At 30.4% G+C, this 20,538-nt stretch overlaps 5 protein-coding genes across 5 annotated transcripts; 1 reads left to right on the top strand and 4 right to left on the bottom strand.

Annotated features, from left to right (window-relative positions):
* Positions 1-1,504: 1,504 nt before the first annotated feature.
* On the bottom strand, positions 1,505-3,337 carry MKS88_001167 (exosome complex component MTR3; the record flags this gene model as incomplete). The annotated part of the gene is made up of 5 exons (XM_067219827.1): positions 1,505-1,800; positions 2,321-2,435; positions 2,627-2,729; positions 2,937-3,015; positions 3,205-3,337. The coding sequence occupies 5 exons, from the start codon at positions 3,335-3,337 to the stop codon at positions 1,505-1,507; spliced, it is 726 nt and encodes a 241-aa protein (XP_067075095.1).
* Positions 3,338-4,136: 799 nt separating this feature from the next.
* Positions 4,137-5,391, top strand: MKS88_001166 (2C-methyl-D-erythritol 2; the record flags this gene model as incomplete). The annotated part of the gene is made up of 3 exons (XM_067219826.1): positions 4,137-4,905; positions 5,135-5,196; positions 5,344-5,391. 3 exons carry the CDS (start codon positions 4,137-4,139, stop codon positions 5,389-5,391), a joined length of 879 nt encoding a protein of 292 aa, XP_067075094.1.
* A 201-nt stretch (positions 5,392-5,592) lies between these two features.
* On the bottom strand, positions 5,593-8,256 carry MKS88_001165 (uncharacterized protein; the record flags this gene model as incomplete). The annotated part of the gene is made up of 7 exons (XM_067219825.1): positions 5,593-5,623; positions 5,820-5,888; positions 6,066-6,283; positions 6,426-6,494; positions 6,724-6,921; positions 7,085-7,747; positions 8,143-8,256. The coding sequence occupies 7 exons, from the start codon at positions 8,254-8,256 to the stop codon at positions 5,593-5,595; spliced, it is 1,362 nt and encodes a 453-aa protein (XP_067075093.1).
* Positions 8,257-9,607: 1,351 nt separating this feature from the next.
* MKS88_001164 (uncharacterized protein) lies at positions 9,608-11,318 on the bottom strand (the record flags this gene model as incomplete). Its single annotated transcript, XM_067219824.1, has 2 exons — positions 9,608-10,394; positions 10,456-11,318. The coding sequence occupies 2 exons, from the start codon at positions 11,316-11,318 to the stop codon at positions 9,608-9,610; spliced, it is 1,650 nt and encodes a 549-aa protein (XP_067075092.1).
* A 2,252-nt stretch (positions 11,319-13,570) lies between these two features.
* MKS88_001163 (transporter) lies at positions 13,571-18,524 on the bottom strand (the record flags this gene model as incomplete). The annotated part of the gene is made up of 8 exons (XM_067219823.1): positions 13,571-13,738; positions 13,973-14,173; positions 14,528-14,736; positions 15,150-15,471; positions 15,654-15,778; positions 15,964-16,046; positions 16,251-16,371; positions 16,586-18,524. The coding sequence occupies 8 exons, from the start codon at positions 18,522-18,524 to the stop codon at positions 13,571-13,573; spliced, it is 3,168 nt and encodes a 1,055-aa protein (XP_067075091.1).
* Positions 18,525-20,538: the final 2,014 nt, after the last annotated feature.

Below are 20,538 nucleotides of genomic sequence, written 5' to 3'. Positions count from 1 at the left end.
TTCCATTAACGCATACATAATTTTTTTTGACCCTATATATATATATATATATAATGTATGTACGTATGTATATATGTATTATTTTACTATGCGCCTTATTTATGTAAATAATTATATAATAAAGATCATAATATGCTAATGAGGAGGGGAATAAATTAATACACAAATATATATATATATATGTAAGATTGAAATATGTATATCTTTTTTTAAAAATCAGTGTTGTTTGTTTTATGTTTTAAAGAAAAAAAAAAAAAAAAATTTCCTTCACATTAGAATTCGTTTAAGACCTTCAAAAGGATACAAAGCAATATGCCTAATTGCATGTTCAAGCGAACACTTTATATTACTTGTTCATAATGCTGTATGCAATATAAAAACACATATACACACACGCATATATATATATATATGTATATATATAAATAAGCATAATATATGTAACATAATTAATTTTCAGTTTACCTTTTTGACAACATGCACAAGTAGCAGCTCCGTAAAAGCTGTTTTCATTAAATGGCGAGAATGCTTTTTTATTTTAATAAAATTTGAAAATTCTGAAAATTCTGAAAATTTGAATATTTGAAAAATTTGAATATTTGAAAATGAAAATTTGGAAATTTGTATATTTGAATACTTGAATACTTGAATATTTACAATATCCCGAAAGCACACGAAAAACCGAAATTTATTTGTGTAAAAAAATGGACGAAAAAAAAAATACAAGTAAATACTGAACAGTTAAAACATATACGTTAGTAACACAAAAAAAAGCAAGGAAAGAGGCAAGGGCAAAGGAAGAGGATCTATCTATGAATGGTCGAAAAATTTATTGTACCATTTCGAAAAACGGGCATATACGTAAATACATTATACGCTTTATAACCACCCTTTGAAACAAGTAAACTTTTTTAACCTCTTTTCATCATTAATGAGAACGGAGCAAAAAATAGGATAAAAGTTGTTCAAGGAGATAAGGACTCTTTCTTTTTTAGAATGCAATTTTTTAAAGTTTTTTTTATTTCACATCCTAATGACCTACACGCAGATTCAGCATAACCAATTATCTGAAAAAGATATGGAAGAAGGTTCGTTGTTGTATGTATAAACAGATATGTATATATAAGCACGCACGCACGCACGCAAACATGCACATGTACATGTACATACGCGTATGCACGTGTATATCAACACACAGGAAATAATAATAATTATAAAAAAAAAAAAAAAAAAAAAAGACTTCAAAATTTTGCTTGTTTAATTCTAAAAATTTGTTTTTCTTTACCTGCGCTAAATTTTTGTCATTAAAGAAACTACCCGTTCCATGAAAAAAGCAAACAGTCCTTAAATTTAAGCAAATACCCAGAGTTATTGTGTTCATTTGGCATTTGCTCCCATAGTATTTTTCCTCCTGCACATAAATACATATATTGTTTGTTAGATTTAAAAAAAAAAAAAAAAAAATTGTGTACGTGCAAAATAAATAAAAAAATATGAAATAGCATTAACAGTGATTACAATTATAATTACAATTGCGGTTACAATTATAAATGCAACTGAGGTTACAATTATAAATGCAACTGAGGTTACAATTATAAATGCAACTGCGGTTACAATTATAAATGCAACTGCGGTTACAATTATAAATGCAACTGCGGTTACAATTATAAATGCAATTGCAGTTACAATTATAAATGCAATTGCAGTTACAATTATAATACAGTTTATCTTTCGTATTACTAATGCATCGAGGTCCACAAGGTGAAAAACTCTTCTTGTGTTTGGACATATTAAAGAATTCTTCATCAAAAAAAAAAAAAAAAAAAAAAAAAATTAATAGGTCATTATTGTCATGGCTATCCAGGGAAAGACGTACGAGCGCACACACATACAGATACAGATACACGTATATACACACACATTAACACACATACTTATATGCGTTTGTATGTGTGCGTATTCGTAGCGTTTCTCTTTTGCGTACTATATTTATAGATATTATAAGGTCCCGCATTTGTATTTGGGCTTTGGTCAAAGCAAGAGATATGCACGTTAAGGTGGCACTTAGACATCCTTCAAATGTAAGAAGTGTTAAATGGTAAGCATTTAATTTTTTTTTTTTTTTTTTGTTCATGCGTTTATATTCTCACGCGTTTACACACTCACGTGCTAATATATGTGCTCACATTTATGTGTGTTCTCATTCATTTATATGCAGTATATATATATATTATATATATATATATATAATATATATATATAACAAACATACATTGGGGAAATGTTCCACTTGCACGTTAATACAAATTTTTAATGGTACCTCCATCATTCTGAACTATTAAACATCTTATATTAATAGAACATTGCGGGTACCTTTCTAACAAGATAATGCTTGATATACACTCTATTAACAAATTTTTTATGTCTTCATCACTCTAGTGAAAAGAAAAAAAAAAAAAAAAAAAAAATTATAACATCTCCACAAATGGATCATGATGTGCATTTGGAATAATTGCAACTGTTAAAAAAATATGAACATTTCATGCAAAATTGGTTTAAAAAAAAAAAAAAAAAAAAAAAAAAAAAATATATATATATATATATATATGTATATGTATATATTCACCTTATCGGTTGTCCCAAAAGCATTCATACTCAGACTTTTAATTTCTAAAAAAACTTTTCCCTTATCATAAGTTGCATTCTTCGAGTCAGGCTTAGGTCCATATCTTCAAAATGTAAAATGAAAAAATGTAAAAGCAAAGGGGAAAGGGAAAGCCTCGAACGATGTATGTGTATATGAATGTGCAGGTAACAATGTATGCGCAGAAAGGTACGGGAAAAAATGTGCAGGACTAAATGCGCGAGCTCCACATATCCGAACTGCCCTGCACATAATCATAATAGGGAACTACAAATATAGCTTAAAAACTTACATTAAGGTTAAAACTTTTGTATTTCCTAAGGAGTAAAAACAAGAAGCGTCCGAATACCCATCCTCTCCTAATTTTATAACTAACAGGAAAAATGCGTTATATGTATATGTATGTAAATGTATGTAAATGTATGTAAATGTATGTATATGTATGTATATGTATGTAAATGTATGTAAATGTATTGTTATGTCGAAGGACACCCTTATATTTGCATGCATATTTATATGTACGCATTTATGTATGTGGGTTTTTATGTACGGATCCTTACACATGTCTCTTATTTCATTATTCTCACGACTGTTTATTCTTTTAAATATTCCGCTCTTAAGGAATTCTTCATCGATCTTTTCTGTTTTACTCCTAAAATTGTAATGGGGCAAAGGAGCCCTATAGTTCGACATTTTAAAAAAGTCTTGTGGCAACTTCGATGATAATTAAATCAGATAATAATTAAATTAGGTGGAAATTATAACCCTACAAATGAATATGCATGTAATATGTACGTACGTACGTACGTATGTATGTATGTATGCATGTATGTATGCATGTACATGTATATATATGTACATATGCATTTTTTTTTTTTTTTTTGAAGTCCTACATAATTAAACATTTCAGTTTATATTTTAAGAGCATTACTTGTGGAAAATACATCGGTACATATACAAATAAAAAGAATAAATATATAAATATAAATTTATATATATGCATATATATGCATACATGTACATATATGTACATATATGTACATATATATATATATATATAAATTTATATATATATATTTATATATTTATATATGAACGTTAAAATGGAGCTTCATCAGGTTAGATAAAACTACCCACAGGGACGAAAAAAAATTAGATATCAGAAAATTTTTGTTTTTACGAAGCAGTTAACACGAATATATATGTATGTATACATTCTGTCACCCACGAATATAATCATGTTGGGTTAAATTTTCATTTTCTAAATTTTTCCCTTTAATTTACCACGCTTTTTTTGCTACTATGCATTATGGCGTAATAAATTAATTTTACTTTTATAACGTCCTGACCATGCATAATTAATTCGTCACATTACCTAGTCACCACGTCACTACTTAGTCACTTTTTTTTTTTTTTTTTTTTTTATAACCCATTTTGCATGAACCGTTCATATATTTTTTTTTCAAGGGCATATAACTATGCCGCGCTGCTTATGTGTTGTTACTATTTCTTTATTTTAACACAATCAGAAGGAAAAGAATTTATAAAAAAAATAAATAATATCACGAGGTGCTCCTTTCTCATTTGTAGGAAAAATAAAGTTGATATAGTAGCAATATTACAAAAAACAAAAACAAAAACAAAAACAAAAACAACCTTTGGGGTATTTTCTTATGATGGTATAAGAATTGGTCAAGGATATGATATTCATCAAATTAAAGTACATACAGAAGGTGAGGATGAGTTGAATATTCAAAATGGGGGCAGTACTAAGAACGAATTTGCTGCTCAACACGGGGGAAAGGATAACAGCGAATTTGATGCTCAACATGGGGTTAATTGTGCACACGAGTTAGCTATTCATAAGGAGGGTTATGCTTTGAAGTGGGTTAAAAAAAATACGTGCGAGCAGAATTTCAAAATATTAACCATAGGTGGTGTAAAAATAAAAAATATTTTCGTTCGGTCTCATAGTGATGGAGATATAATATATCATTCTATTGTAGATTCAATTTTAGGAGCCCTAGGTTCTTTGGATATAGGCACCTTATTTCCTGATAAAGAACAAAATTATCAAAATAAAAATTCTGCATCCTTTTTAAGATATGTAAGACTATTACTACATAAAAAAAAATACGCGATTGCAAATATAGACGTTAATGTTATAGCAGAAATTCCAAAAATATATCCCATCAGACATACAATTATAAAAAATATATCATCCTTATTGCAAATTGATGAGTCCCAAATAAATATAAAAGGTAAGTAAAGTTGTTGAAAAAAAATAAAAATAAAAATAAAATATATAAGCTGAAAACATGAGCCACGTAATGCTTAAAAGAAATGATTCGTTTAATCCGTTTGTTTTTAAAAGCAGCATAAGTGCACCCTTCTTCCACATGTGTGTACTTATATATGTATACATGAATATATGTTCGTATGAACTTGTAAGTGCACACATATGTTATAATTTGTTATACTACTGTGCAGGAAAAACCCACGAAAAGTTAGGCGTAATAGGAGAAAAGAAGGCAGTCGAATGTTTCGCCAACGTTTTATTAATTCCAAAAAATTAAGAAGCTCTGCCTTAATTTTTTTTTTTTTTTTTAAATTCATAGCCACTGTTAAGCCCCATATATTATTTTTGCATATTTATTTATATATTCATTAATATTTTTTTCTTTTTTGTAACGCTGTAGGATTGCAACTATAGTTATTCTACACAAGCAAACATGCATTTAAAATAAAATAAAATAAAAATAATACCGTGAGACAACATAACAGCTGTAGCTGTAGCTGTGATGATTTTAATTATTCCTTCACAACTTATAGTATACCCAAGATGGTTAATTTTTTTTTTTTTTTTTTTTTTTTTTTTTTTTTTTATTTACCACAATTATGTCCCTTTACAATTAAGCTTAAGGACTCTCACTCAGTGGGTGAACCTATTAGGGTGAAAAGTACTGCAAAATGGCATATCTGAAAGGATAAAGAAAAAAAAAAATAAGATGTGGTATGGTGTGATATGCCATGATATAATGTGTAGTAACGTGATATATGGTGGGTATCACAGGCATCAAAGTAACCTAAGTTTATCTACTTCATTTAACTACATTTTATTATATTTAGCTGCTTTTTTTTTTTTTTTTTTTTTTTTTTTTGTTATTTCACTTACTCGCCGTAGTTACTCCAGTCGCTGCTTCTTTTATTCAACTCCTCAACAATGCTTTTTTCAACGCCGCAACTATAGGAGATCGAAAAAGAAAAAAAGGAAAAAAATGTTTGCCGTGTAGTATCATCTTAATGATGGAAATAAGGCATATGTGCAAGTATACATGAAAGTATATTTCGTTCTAGATTCGTTTTTGGCTCATTTTGTATTCATTTTTCATTCATTTTTGGCCTATATTTTATGATTTACCACAAGGGGGACTTCAAACAGCGTAACGCGATAACTCTGAAGGGAAAATAACCCAATACATTTTTGTGGGGTTCCGAAAAGTTGAAGTTTAAATCTCCTAAGCACCTCCTATAATTTGCATCACCCTTGAAACAAACGAAATTACTTTGTTTTAGCTCATCCAGTAAACTCGTAGACATAACCCAATATGGCAGGGGCATATTCCAGTATATATCATCCTTTCGATTAAAAAAAAAAAAAAAAAAAAAATTAAAATAAGAAGCGTATACCATTAGTAATAGAAGCGAGGGAAAAAATAGCTTCAATATGTACAAATTGAATCTATTTTTTTATTTTTTATTTTATTTTTTGGCCCTTTACCCTAATTTTCCACTTCTGCGCGTTTATTAACTCCTTCCACATTTTGGCCATAAACACCGTGTTGGGGTACTGTAAGAAATTTTAAAATAAAAATAAATTTTATTGTTTTAATAAAGTACTGTTAAATGGACACTTGTGTAATAGAAGTACGCGGAAGGTGTGCAGTTAGCGTAGCAAGCGTTGCATGGAAAGGTATGAATAACGTTAGAAGCAGTTTGGAAAACTACCGCGCTAATCACTACACGAACATGACAAGTCTATCTGTACAAGCTCTTCCCATTTTTGTGTTCCATCCTACCCGTTCATCGGAACATAGACGATCTAGCGCGTAATGAACATCCTTTGCCATTGTGTCTGATACAAAGAGCGGGCATTTCTTCACGTGAATAGTAACTGCGTCAAAGTAACGAGTTAGAAAATATAAAAGGCATAAGTCCGTTATGAACTCAACACCCATGTTGTCTAAAACTATGTCGAACCTTTTCCATTTCATGGCCTGATCAAGTAGAAATACGCACCTTTTATATGAGTTATCTGTATATTTAATCGGTTTTTTCCATACGTATATATATATATATATATATGGACGCAAGAAGGAAAAGGAATGGCAAAAAAATGTAGGCATGCTTAGAAAAGTATTATGCCAGTTCATTCTATACCGGTGTAGCTATATCTTTGTAAAGATCATCTACATCATTAGATAGTATATTTTCCAAATAAAAACTATTGTGCAGTTTGTCAATATTATCTACATTGAAGTAAAATTGTTTTTCCCTTAACGTTTTGTTCTTTATGTCCTTTTCATCCGTCTTATGTTGTTCTGTTTTGTTTTTCGTGGGGTTCCAACTGAGATCAAATTGATTTGACCATAATGCAAAATAAAAAAAGATACAAAAAATTTTTTTTTCTTCATTTCTATTATATATCTCGATTAACCTCTTTGCACATGTACATATTTCTTCTATTACTGGTCTGTTACAATTTATTGAATCATTTTTTTCATATTGAAAAACATCATAATTGGAATTTTCAAAATCATAAGCACAATTTATATATTGGTAAAAATAATACTCATTAAAAAGCCAAGAATTACTCGAGATTTTTATGTCTTTTTCAATATAATGGGATAATAAAAAATTCCAAAATTTCCCATCCATCTTACATTTTATCATTTCATATGTACACTTATTTGCGTTAATAAACATGTTTCTCACTTTTTCTACTTTCACATGAATATTATTTTCTTTCGTGTACTCTGCGTTCTGTTCTTCAACCCGCTGCAGAATTACTTTTGGTATCCTTCGAACTATTGTATCATTTTCCTACATAAAAGGAAAAAATGAAAACAAGTTTAGAAGATTGTTATAGGAGCGCATATCACCATAGCACTACAACCTATAGGTGTGTGCGGTGGGCTTAAGGTGATAAACTGCCTTCAGTACTTCCTCGCATGCTGCTCATTTTTGATGTTCTTTCACATTATTTTTTTATTTGACTATTTTTTTACATTATACTGAATTTCATTATATTACTGTATTTCTCCATTATATTATTTTTTTATTTTATTATTTCTTTATTTTATTATTTCTTTATTTTATTATTTCCTTATTTTATTATTTCCTTATTTTATTATTTCCTTATTTTATTATTTCCTTATTTTATTATTTCCTTATTTTATTATTTCCCTATTTTTTTTTTTTTTTTTCCCTTCTTTAACCATCGAATTTGGCTTGTCACACGTTAAGAGGTCAGGTAACTCTTCATTTTCTTCCCGGAGGTAGGTAAACTCATTTTTAAATTTCTCATAAAAAATTTTAAAATACATTTTCATTACTTTGTAAATATTTGAGGATATTAAATTTTCCTTTTACTATACGCTACTGATAGTATATATGGTAATGAAATATTGTACGCTTTTTTTTCGTTTAATATTTCAAATAAAAGGAGACCAAAAATTTGGTTATAGGGAAATAGGGCGGTGCAGAAAAAAAAAAAAAAAAAAAAAAAAAAAAAAAAAAAAGAAAGAAAGAAAGAAAGAAAGCTATTAAATTTGATATTCGTTCTTTCCTTTTTTTTTTTTTTTTGTTTTTCAGGGTTTAAAAAATTGCAAAACGGAGTTTTTCATTCAAACTTTTCCCCCATTTATATTGGTATGGACAAACACTAAAACATGAGAATTTGTGTAAAGTAGGAGATGCGAATTCACAGTCAGTCATATTGTAGTGTCGGTAGCGCATATATGGCATTGTTGGCAATTAGTAGGAGCAATAGTTTATGAAGTAACATACACAGTAGTGCTACAGGAATGATGGTAATTACAGAATTATAACAATGCGTGTGCTCGTATTATTTTTCATTTTTCATCCCTACATCCTGAACAGTTCAGGCAAAACATAGCCAAAGGTTTAAAAAAAAAAAAAAAAATGGAATACGTTTGCACATATTATATATATATATATATATATATATATATATATGAATGTATGCATATGAATATATACATGATACATGCGTACGAGCATGCATGATATAGAGAGGCATACATTCCTAGTACATAAAAAAAAAAAAAAAGAATAGCATTTAAAAAAGATAAAGCGAACAAAATAAATGAAATAAAAAGGGAAAAATCAAAATTCTTTAAGGTAAAAAGTTTGGAGAGCATACATAACAACTGTGCAATTTCATAAAAGGGCAGTATTATATGTACGCATGTTTATATATATGTGGAAAAAATAAGGCAAAATAAAGAGAAAAAAAGTCTTGCAGTATTTGGGCGTACATTTATATATATGCAGATGTGCACATATATGGGCCTTTTTTTTTTTTTTTTTAAACAAAAGTAGTAGTGGTGCGTTCTTTGGAGCAGCAGAATTGAAAAGGCCCCTCCATTTTGCAATGTTCTTCAAAAGAGAAAAAACGATAAATAAAAATAAAATAAAAACAAAAAAAAGTATAAAATGAATGTGCTTATCAGCGTTCACGTTAGCGAAACGGGCAAAATGGAAATCAGGCAAGTTGCTCTAAAAAACGAGGAGTAAAGTACGTTAGTCTGCTCATCGCTAGCTAATAGCGGAAAAACAAAATGGCAAAATGGCAAAATGGCAAAATGAAAAAATGACATAATGGAAAAATTTCGAACATATCATTTGCGGGAATCCAAACTGAGTAATTCCATAATTGTGTTAATTTGTTACCCCTTCGTACCCTTTCGCTACGTTTTTGTTATCGTCTTGCCACCTCCATGTGGTCTTGTTATTCTTTTCGCTTTTAAGATTGATGAAAGGAACACCGTAAGGATATGCAACAGCAATGTTGTACTGATGATATATGCTACCACGTGTTGTATCTGAGGATGTATATAAAGAATTGTTTAAAATTACATGGTTTCTTAAATAAAATGCATTATTTATAATATTATTATTCGGATGAGGAATGTAATTATATGCAGGATAAAAGCTGTTGGGTGTAAACATTTTATTTTGTTTAAAATTATTTGTCGAAGTGGTAAAACAATTTTCTTTTTCATCTTTATTTATTCCATCAAATGTTACGCTTTTGTAACCTGGTAATAAACTCTTGGTTATTTTAATTCCATTATAACACTGTTGTTCTCCTTTAAATATGTCATTAGAGTCTTCATACACCCCTTTTGTAAAATAAGGATCCTTAACATCCCCCCTGAATGTATATGGGTTACCATAGCTAGATGTTTCTTCACGTTGCTTTTGTTCTTTTTGCATTTGCTCCTTTTCGTTCTCATGATCATCATCATTAGTTCTATCCCTTTTGTTCATTTGCTCCTTTGCTTCTTCACTCCTTCGCAGTTTCGACAGCTCATCATTTTTTTCTGGCGATGATGTCGCTCCATCGTTGTACTGATCGTGCGAGAGCATGCTATCACCCCGTTGTTTCTGTTTCTGTTTCTGTTTTTGTTTCTGTTGTTGCTGTTGCTGTTGCTGTTTCTCCTGGCTTTGTTTCTTTTTTTTTTTTTTTTCCTCCTTCGTTTTGCGTACTGCCTTCCTTGTCTAACCTTCCTATATTACCATCTTTTGTTATATCCATATTTTTTTTTAAGCCAACAAAATTTTTGATTATTTTGTTTTTTTTTTTTTTTATGAATTTTTCTGACTGTGTTAAGAATTTTCCTAGCTTGTAATTTTTTTTATTTGCAGCTGAGTTTAAATCTGGTGAAGCATTTGTTTTATTTTTTCTTAGATTAATAATATTTGGGGCATTATTTGGAGCATTATTTGGAGCAATATTTGGAGCAATATTTGGAGCAATATTTGGAGCAATATTTGGAGTATTATTTGGAGTATTATTTGGAGTATTATTTGGAGTTTTATTTGGAGTTTTATTTGGAGTTTTATTTGAAAAACCATGTAGACTTTTTTTCATGTCTTCTGACTGTTCATTTAATTTTGTAATATTTTTTACCAACTTGCTGCCAGTACCTTGGTGTACATAAGTTTTCTTTTTTTCAGAATTCTTCGAGCTACTGTCATTAAATGTATTTTTCGAATCGAGTCTATTTATAATACTTGATTTATACGAACTGGGTTTTTTTAAATTGTATTTATTAGTAATAATATTTCTTTGTGAAATTTTATTTTTTTTAGCTATTTCTTCCCTTTCGTTATTCATAATTTCTTTAAAATGTTTTATGCTATTTCTTTTTTCAAAAGACATGAGTGAAGAAGAATCAGTTAGTTTTTTACTTCCACTCTTATTTTCTTTTTTTACTATATTTTTTATTTTCCTCTTATCTGAATTTTCTTTTTTTAATTTGGTTTTATATAATGCACTAGCTCCACTTCTTTTCTGTGGATACCTGCCCATTTCGCTACTCGAGCTAGACAACAAACTTCCCTTTACTGTAATACTCACATTCATTTTGCTTGGGTGTTCTCTTTCCTTTTTGGCGTTTTGGCAAAATTTGGTATTGCCCTTTTCGTCCTTCTCTGCATGTGTGCATGTGTGTAAATAATGTGTACAAGTAGCGTGGTCATATATACATACATATATATATATATTTTTTTTTTTTTTTTTTATTCATTTATTTGCACACATATGTGTATCTACTTCATCCACTTACATTTATAGGCAATCAGCTCTGAGGGATTCCTAAAATTTTAATTTGCACAGAAAATAAAAATAACGTACGCGCATATAAATGAATACTTAAATTTAAAAGGGTAAAATAAATTTCTTTTTTTTTTTTTTTTTCCTGTACACACACATAGGTTTGTAACGTTTTACAGCTGTTTGTTGAGTTTATTAGAAAGGGAAAATGCTTACAAGGAAATGCGTTCAAAAGTGTACGCGGATACGGGGAAAGTATGCATATAATATGTATACACACACACGCACACACATGTATATATATATATATATATATATATATATATATATATATATATATGTACATGTACACGCGTACGTATGTACGGTAAAAAAAAAAGAGCAGCTTAAGAAAAGCAAAATTGAATGAACGCAAAATTTAGCAAAGTGAAGATGGGTACAAGGGTGAAAATATATGCGTAGAACTGTACACACACACATATACAACGGAATGCTGATAAACTTGGAAAAATCTGTGTTTTTGTGAAGCGTATATGTCTGTTGTCCAGCCTAGAAAAGCGCGTGCTGACTTGTTCAGGTAAATAAAATGGAAATAAAATTAGGAAATCATGCGAATAGTCAAATATATTAGTGAGCGAATGAGTATTACATTTACACACGCAAATAAGTTTATATTAGAACTTTGTTGTCAGCGTTTTCTTTCATAGTGTACAAAAGGAATGTATAATCTTTTGGGGAAAAGATTTTTACTACCGACCATTAGAATGACAAAGGCTTTTAAATATGGCTTCTGAGCTAGCCAAAAAAAAAAAAAAAAAAATATATATAGCTATATATATCTCAAGGCACGTTCAAGAATATTTAGAATTTTAAAAAAGATGAAAACAGAACGTGCTACATTATATCAGTTATTCGCTTCATTAACCGTCCACAAAAATATAGACAAAAGTTTAGTGAAAATGGAAATAAAAATGATATCAAATATAGCAGCAAATATAGCAGCAAATATGGCAGTAAAAATAAAATTGTCGAAACTGATTACGTAAGAAATATTTTTAAAATGTAGTTCCATTTTTGCCAAAATAAAAAACAAATAAATAAATTGCGCTTACAACACTTGTCAGGTTTTTCACGAATAAACATATGTACGAATGTACACATGTATATTCTTAAATATGCTCATATATATATATATATATATGTATATATGTATGTACGTATGTGTGTGTACACGTGCCATATACTTCACTACTGTAGAAGTTTGGCCACCCTCACTTGTCCAAATTTTTTTTTTGTTTAATTCTACATTTGACTAAGGTTAGTTTGGATGTACCCATCTATCAACACATGCAGTTCAACCATTTAGAAATTTATATTTAAATTTCGTTTCTTTGTATGCATATATAAATACATACACATGACTTAATGGACATAATTTTCATCTGTATAATTTACCTTTGGGGAAGGGTATTTTCCCCCTATCTAAATGCAGAACAGATCATTAAGATATTAAAATTAATTACCTTGTTATAATATTCATTCGTTGTCTAGTAAAAACTTCTTAAATTCACAAAAATTGCACAAAAAAAAAAAAAAAAAAAAAAAAAAAAAAAAAAAAAAAAAAAAAAAAAAAAAAAAAAAAAAAAAAAAAAGAACCACATCAAAAGGGTAAACAAAATAAAACAGAGCCAATCTGGGGGGGGTGAACTGCCGGAATTAAAAAAAAAAAAAAAAAAGGAAAAAGGAAAAAGGAAAAAGGAAAAAGGAAAAAGAAAAAAGAAAAAAGAAAAAAGAAAAGACAAAAAAAGTAGTGATACGGATATTATGAAAAATTCACGTCAGAAACTACAAAAATAGTCAATTACACATTCTTTCAATTCATTTTTTATGTAAGTTTTAATGAATGTTTTATTTATACTCGTAGTACTTGTAAAAAAAAAAAAAAAAAAAAAATTATTTCTTAAGGGATAGTAGAGAAAGTCTCTTCAAATGCTCACATGTACGTATACACTTGTATATATATATATATATATATATATATATATGTTGATATAAGCACAATCCTAATTAATTGATATTTTTTTCTTTTTTGCTTTTTTTGTGTCCTTAAATTTTCTAAATTCATAAAAATACATGAGAATGTTGAAGTTCTGGGTTTCCTTTAAAGGTTTCGATGGCAGCAAAGAGAAATCCGCAAAGTAGTCCTCATAGGTGCACAACCTTTCGAATACCTGTAAAAAAGGGCGCAAATAGGTTTGCATTTACTACAGATTAGTGTACGATCAGCACAAATTCGTGTGCAGCCACTGCGCATTGGTACATGTTCGTACATGCATCCATCTGCTCAGGGCCTCTCCGCGGGCATTTCTTACATTCGCAAAAAACGGGAAAAGGAACAAAAGGAGGAAGGTGAAGACCCAAAACAAAATGGAAAAAATAATCCAACCCTTTGGTATAATTTTGACCTTACGCCTTAATTCATTACTGTAAAAAATACCATCAGCAAATTCGATAAAAGCAGAAAGTAAGATAGAGGTCCCTATATACTTTATACAAATAGACCACATTATTGATATACTTCCCATAAATAAGGTTCCACTTATGATTCGCTGTAGTTCCTTTCGTAGGACCTCAATATTCCCCAAGTATAACACATACAAAAGTTTCTACATTAAAAAAAAAAAAAAAATAAAATAATAAAATAATAAAATAATAAAATAATAAAATAAATAAAGGAGGAAAGGTATAAGGCGTAAGGTGTAAGGGGTACAGGTGAAAGGCAGAAGGTGCAAGATGTAAGGGGCAAATGAGGAAAATTAAAATGAAAAAATATACACAATGTAAAAGAGATTCTTATAAACATAAAATTAAAACATAAATTTTATCATTATTTTAGAAAAAATAATGATACAACAAATACGGTTAGAAATCTTTCCTTTTGGTGCAAAACTGGCTATACGTATCTCTTGTTATTATAATACATATTTGCTCATTTTTTTTTTATTTTTTTTTTTTTATACCTTATAAGTAAGTTTATTGTAAATATGCTCCAACTGTCCTTTCTTCTGAGCAACCTCCATTTTTAAAACTAGCAGTGCAACTAGAGTACTTACTAGAAATATAGCTAGTCTAATCATATATAAAACATAAACATGATAAGGTAAGTAATTGAATAAAAGGCTGAAGAACAAGTTCAAGGTCCAGTAGGTAATGTTGAATGTTAGAACACCTGTTAAGTGAAATACGTGAAATGATGAGTGACAATATGGGTGTAATTTCAGGGTGCTCTCTGAATAACTTTTCGATCACTCCACTTGGTAGAGCAAGAAGCTTCCAACAGATTGAATCTGTCGAAGTTCATTTCTCGATGATACAAACAAAAGTGATATTCTCATTATTTTGAAAAACATTACAGAGGTGCTCTTTCGTCATTTTAGACAAAAAAAAAATATATATATATGCACGTTTATAAATGGGGGATAATGGTAGGCCCTCAAAACACTCATACATGGGCGTACACAGATACACACATTTGTATATACACACATTTGTATATACACACATTTGTATATACACACATTTGTATGTATACACATTTGTATGTATACACATTTGTATGTATACACCTTCGTATATCCTTACTTCTGGTTGTCAGACCCTTAAACTGTGCTTCGATATTATAGAGCCATCCCAGTATGATGCATATCATAAGAGAAACGAACACTCGTCCGTTTTCCGAAATAGTGAAAGACAGAAACCAAATAACATTCTTCGAATCAATGTTCGAAATAAAAAAGGAGGAAAAGAAAAATAACAGTGATAAGGATAAAATTATCGTTCTTTTCTTTACATTTTTCGTAAACTTGAAATCCCTTATAGTCATAACTAGCACTTCACATTGTATAGCGAGGGTAGCACATGACAGGATGGTGTAGGAGCCATAGTACAACATGCACAGCGTTTTCTGTAATGGGAGGGGTGGGGTGTATATGTATAGGAATGTGCATATTTATTTATGGTTATTGTATAAGTACAGTCATGTTCATTTATGTACATGCTCATGTGTTAGCTCGCGGAGCCATATGAACGCAAAACAACTCTTTTCTTTTTTTTTTTTTTTTTTTTTTTTACTCTTTCCCTCTTTACCTCCATCTTCTGAAGATACGTAAAACCAACTGGGAAAAGAATGAACGAGCAGTCCTTCCTTGAAAACTCGAGCATGTCCATGAAGTTCGAATTTATGCTCTTCGCGATGAAGCCGATGACAGAGACTAGGAAATCAAAGAATTCCCAAAGAGTAGATTCAAAATGAGCAAAAGATCGACGGACAATGCACAAAGAGTATATTCAAAATGAGCAAAAGATCGACGGACAATGCACAAAGAGTATATTCAAAATGAGCAAAATATCGACGGACAATGCACACAGAGTATATTCAAAATGAATAGAGAAAAACCTGCAGAAAAAAACATAAGGGAGGAAATGATTGAATTCCACACGGTAATGGCATATCCGTCTAGGGTCAAATTGGTTCCAATTCTGCAAAGGGGTAGAAAATCAAATAAATGTATTGCTCGGATGAACAAATCGAACTAAAAAAAAAAAAGGTGGTAACGGAAGACTAAGGAAAAGATGTACAGGTTTAGTAATCCCCACGCAAACACACTCACACACATACAAACATAAGCATATATTTCTATATACTAATGTATATATATGTATGCACCACCAGACATGCCTTACCTCGTCTTTGTGGCTAGTGAGGAGTAGATCCCCATGCCGATGGACAACTCATAAAGGGCGAAGGAGACGCACTGGGACCAAATGGACGAGTAGGTATACAGATACGAAAATTCCCACGACTCTGAAAAGGGGGAGGAGGTAAAGTAAAGCGGTTGAGATGCAAAGCGGTTGAGATGCAAAGCGGTTGAGATGCAAAGCGGTGGAGATGCAAAGCGATGGAGATGCAAAGCGATGGAGATGCAAAGCGATGGAGATGCAAGGAAAATCCATGAAGTGGCGGGGAGACCAATAGGCCTGTCCTCCAGTTGGTGCGCTTACGCGCCTGGGGATCTTACTGAGAACTTGGGAATAAGCCTGGAAAGCGCTGCTCAAGTTGAACATGGAGGCAAACTGAGTGACGGACAAGCATCCTATCAAGAGGAGTACGAGTGCTGAGGAGAAAGCAAAATGAGTGAGTCCACACAATTGAAATATAGTAACAAGAAAATTACAAATAAATAAGCATATAAAAGTGTCTTTGTCTATATAAGAATTCCCATTAGAAAAGATATGAACATAGTTTTTACTATTATCAATATGTAATAAATGTTCATATAAACGATTTTTTGGAAAAAATTTATTATGATAAATAAGGAAAGCTTTGCCTAAACTATTAGGTACACAAGAAGATGTATTTTTAGAAAACAAACATAATGGTCTATACTTATGACAACTTAGAAAATCATCTTTAAAATTTGTGCAAAACTGTATTTCACTTTGATTTAATTTCCATGGTAATTCTCTTTTAAAAGAATTAATCAGATAGATGAAATATTCAGCTGATATCCTGTATGTGTTAATGTAACTATTTATTAAACAGGTTAATACCATTAGAAAACCTACTGAAGCACACTGTTTTAAAAGCTTATAAAAAATAAATGGAGATGATGCTCTAACCAACTGTCCTATATATAATTCAAAAGATAATATAGGATGACAAACAAAAGAATAACAAAGAATGTATGGCAAAACGAATATAACACCATGCCATGTTGACATTAAACACCAAAATGTTTCGATGTTTCCTACTCCTATAGCTATAGTTAACCCTAACAGAAATAATGATAAACGTTCTAACCAGTAACCATTAATTAATTGATAGTCGAGCCATCTTAATATTTTCATATTGACCTTCTTTAGTGTCTTTGGATTTTCAAAGAGATCACTGAGTTGAGATATATGCTCAGGCGTATATCTTAACTTTATCAGTGTTTCCAAAAAATTTTCCTCCTTTTCGCTTTTGTAGCTATTCGAATCGCTCATGCTGTGCAATTCCCTTAAATCGGCCAGAATATTCGTGTTATTGTTATTGCCTATGTTACTATTACCTGTGTTATTGCCTATGCCGTTATAGCCTATGTTGTTATTGCCTATGTTACTATTACCTGTGTTATTGCCTATGCTGCTATAACCTATGTTGTTATTGTCTCTGTTCTCATTGCTGCTGATATCATTGCTTATGTTATTGTTGCCGCTGTTATAACCACCATTGTTTGTCATCATAAATGCATAGGAAACACTGTCGTGTCGACGTAATATCTTCCGACTACCATTCATTTCATTCCCATTTTTCAAATTTCCCCTAGACCCTCGAAATAGATCTTTATACTTTTCATTGAACATCATCAGCTGCTCTCTCTTCCGCTCCTTATACAGATATTCGTATATTTTTCTTTCAACAATACTTTCCTTAGCTACTAAGAATGCAGACGCCTCATCATCCCCTTCCTTCCGCTCCTTATCTGCTATGCCCTCATCTTTTTCTCCCTGATGTTCCAGCTGTTCCAGCTGTTGCGGCTGTTGCTGGTGTGCCTGCCGTCCATCCGTGTGCTGTTCCTGCTCCATATCATCCTCGTAATCGCCGAAGTATTGACTCTTGTAGAGATTTCTCTTTATGTTTGAGTAGAAATCGTTCAAATACTTTTTTTTTATATACACATTTCTATTATTATATAAATTTAAAGCTTCGTTGTATATGTTCTCTTGTTCATAACTCCTCGCATAATTGGACTTCTTTATTCTATCCATATAAGCATCTATGTTATTATAATTCTGAAGGTTTGAACTCTTATAATATGTGTTGTGTTCGCTAAAATGCATTGACTCCTCATATAACATTGCTCTTATTTTTTTAATAGACACTTTTTCCGAATCCATGGAACCCGCATTCTTTCCATCAATATCTGACTGCTCGTTGCTCGCTTTGGTGAAATTTGACTTGAGTTGTTTAAACATCGTAAAAAGGTTAGGGAGTTACATATACAGATGTCTCAACTCAGAAAATGATCATGTATGCACACGCGTGTGCGTGAAGAATGTGCGTGCACATATATACCGATGTTCACACAAGTAAGCGCATGTGCATATATGTACACACATGCATGCATAAGTACCTTTACACACAAGTTAATATTTCCCGGTGATAAATTATAGCACCAGTCGGTTAAATATCGCACAGGCAAAAAAAAAAAAAAAAAAAAAAAAAAAAAAATTGGTTCAATCAAATTTGATTCTTTAACGTTTCAAAAGTACATAAGTGGGAAAAGGGTAGACGGAATGAATTAAGCGGAATGGATTAAGCGGAATAGTTAAAAGGAACAATTTTAGAACAAATATGAATATTTTTCCGATATGCTAATTCGCACATTTTTTATACTTTCATGTCCTACCCTCGATATTTTTTCATAATTTTTTTTTTTTGAATCTTTCGCTAACAATTTGGCAGTGCATTACAAAACAGGACGATACTCTTTTTTTGCCTTTTCATCATTTTTCCTCTTTCCTCTTTGGCACTTTGTTACAATTCACTTCTCTTCTCTTCTCTTTTTTTTTTTTTTTTTTTTCTTTCGACAGAGAAAATTAAAGTAGTTCCATAAGGACGAGGTAATGTAAAGAAAAAAAAAAAAAAAAAAAAAAAAAAAAAAAATTAATGAGTTAATAAGTAGCACCCAAACAAATGTGCACTGTATGCATTGTACAGGCAAATATTCAAGATTAAAAAAAAAAAAAAAATTTGCTCTCGAGAAAACAGAAAAAAGCTGGTAAACACACAATGAGACAATGGGTACTACAAAAATGCTCGATCGAGTATTAAGTATCATCTTGAACAGAATACATAATTTTTTTATTCGACAGTATGATAAATGGCGTTTTCTCTCTTACAGCTTCTCTTCTTTTTAATTTCAAAATGGTATCCTTGTTTTTTTATGTGAGAAGGGTAACACTGTTCAGGTGATTCGTTCGACAGAGTACGTTTTTAACGAATTCTCAAAAAGATATTCGTCAAAAATTTATCAGAACGGTAAAAACCTTATGAAATTTTCTTTTCATTTTTCCCGCAATTAGGGGTTAAATTTAGTTATAGTCGCACCAAAGTGCGCAAACACATACATTCATACTTACACATGCATAAATGCCCAAGTTAATAATGGGACTTAATAACGATAAATTATATGAGGAAAACAAAAAAGGGAAAAAATAATAAAATAAAAAAATAATAAAATAATAAAATAAAAAAAAGAAAGTATAGCACTTGTACCAAGTTTATAATGTTACCATCAAGATATATGGAATGCTATTTATGCATTTTCAAAAAAAAAGTACATAACAATAGTACATAAAATGTATATGCTTAGATGTTAATTTGCGAATAATCGTACACAGCCTTTTGTGTACACCTATACACAAAGCACATGTATATATACATGTACATATATAAACGTATTTATAATGGAGAAAAGAAAAGCAAACTTGGAAAAGTTGGGAAATAAATACAATATGAAATGAAAAAAAGCAGAGTGGTATAATTACCATTTCCTCTTCAACTGAATCATGCAGCAAATAAAAGGTTTTTCAAAGTTATGTTACATATATCCTTTTTTTTTTTTTTTTTTTTTTTTTTTTTACGTAAAATGCCAAATTATACTTATATATAAAAAAAAAAAAAAATGCTGTAATTCTTTTTTTAAAATTAACATGAAAAAGTATTTCAAGGAACCCATTTTTAGACAACGTACTCTCCTTTACTTTGATACTTCTCGCGCTCAAACATAATATTACAAAAATAAAATAAAACGTGAAACCGCTCCTGTGACAAAATTTTAATAATACGTCAATCGTTATTCTTTATTTCCTAATGAATATACACATATGTCTGCCTGCGTGCCGTATGTATTTGTGTACGAACAATTCGCTATATATTATTTTTCACATGCGTACTTTTATTATATTTTTTTTTTTTCCTCATTTT

The sequence above is a fragment of the Plasmodium brasilianum genome, chromosome 4, assembly GCF_023973825.1.
Source record: "Plasmodium brasilianum strain Bolivian I chromosome 4, whole genome shotgun sequence".
NCBI classification, from domain to species: domain Eukaryota; phylum Apicomplexa; class Aconoidasida; order Haemosporida; family Plasmodiidae; genus Plasmodium; species Plasmodium brasilianum.
Note: the sequence above shows the minus strand (reverse complement) of the source record. Positions and strands in the feature narration are given on the sequence as shown.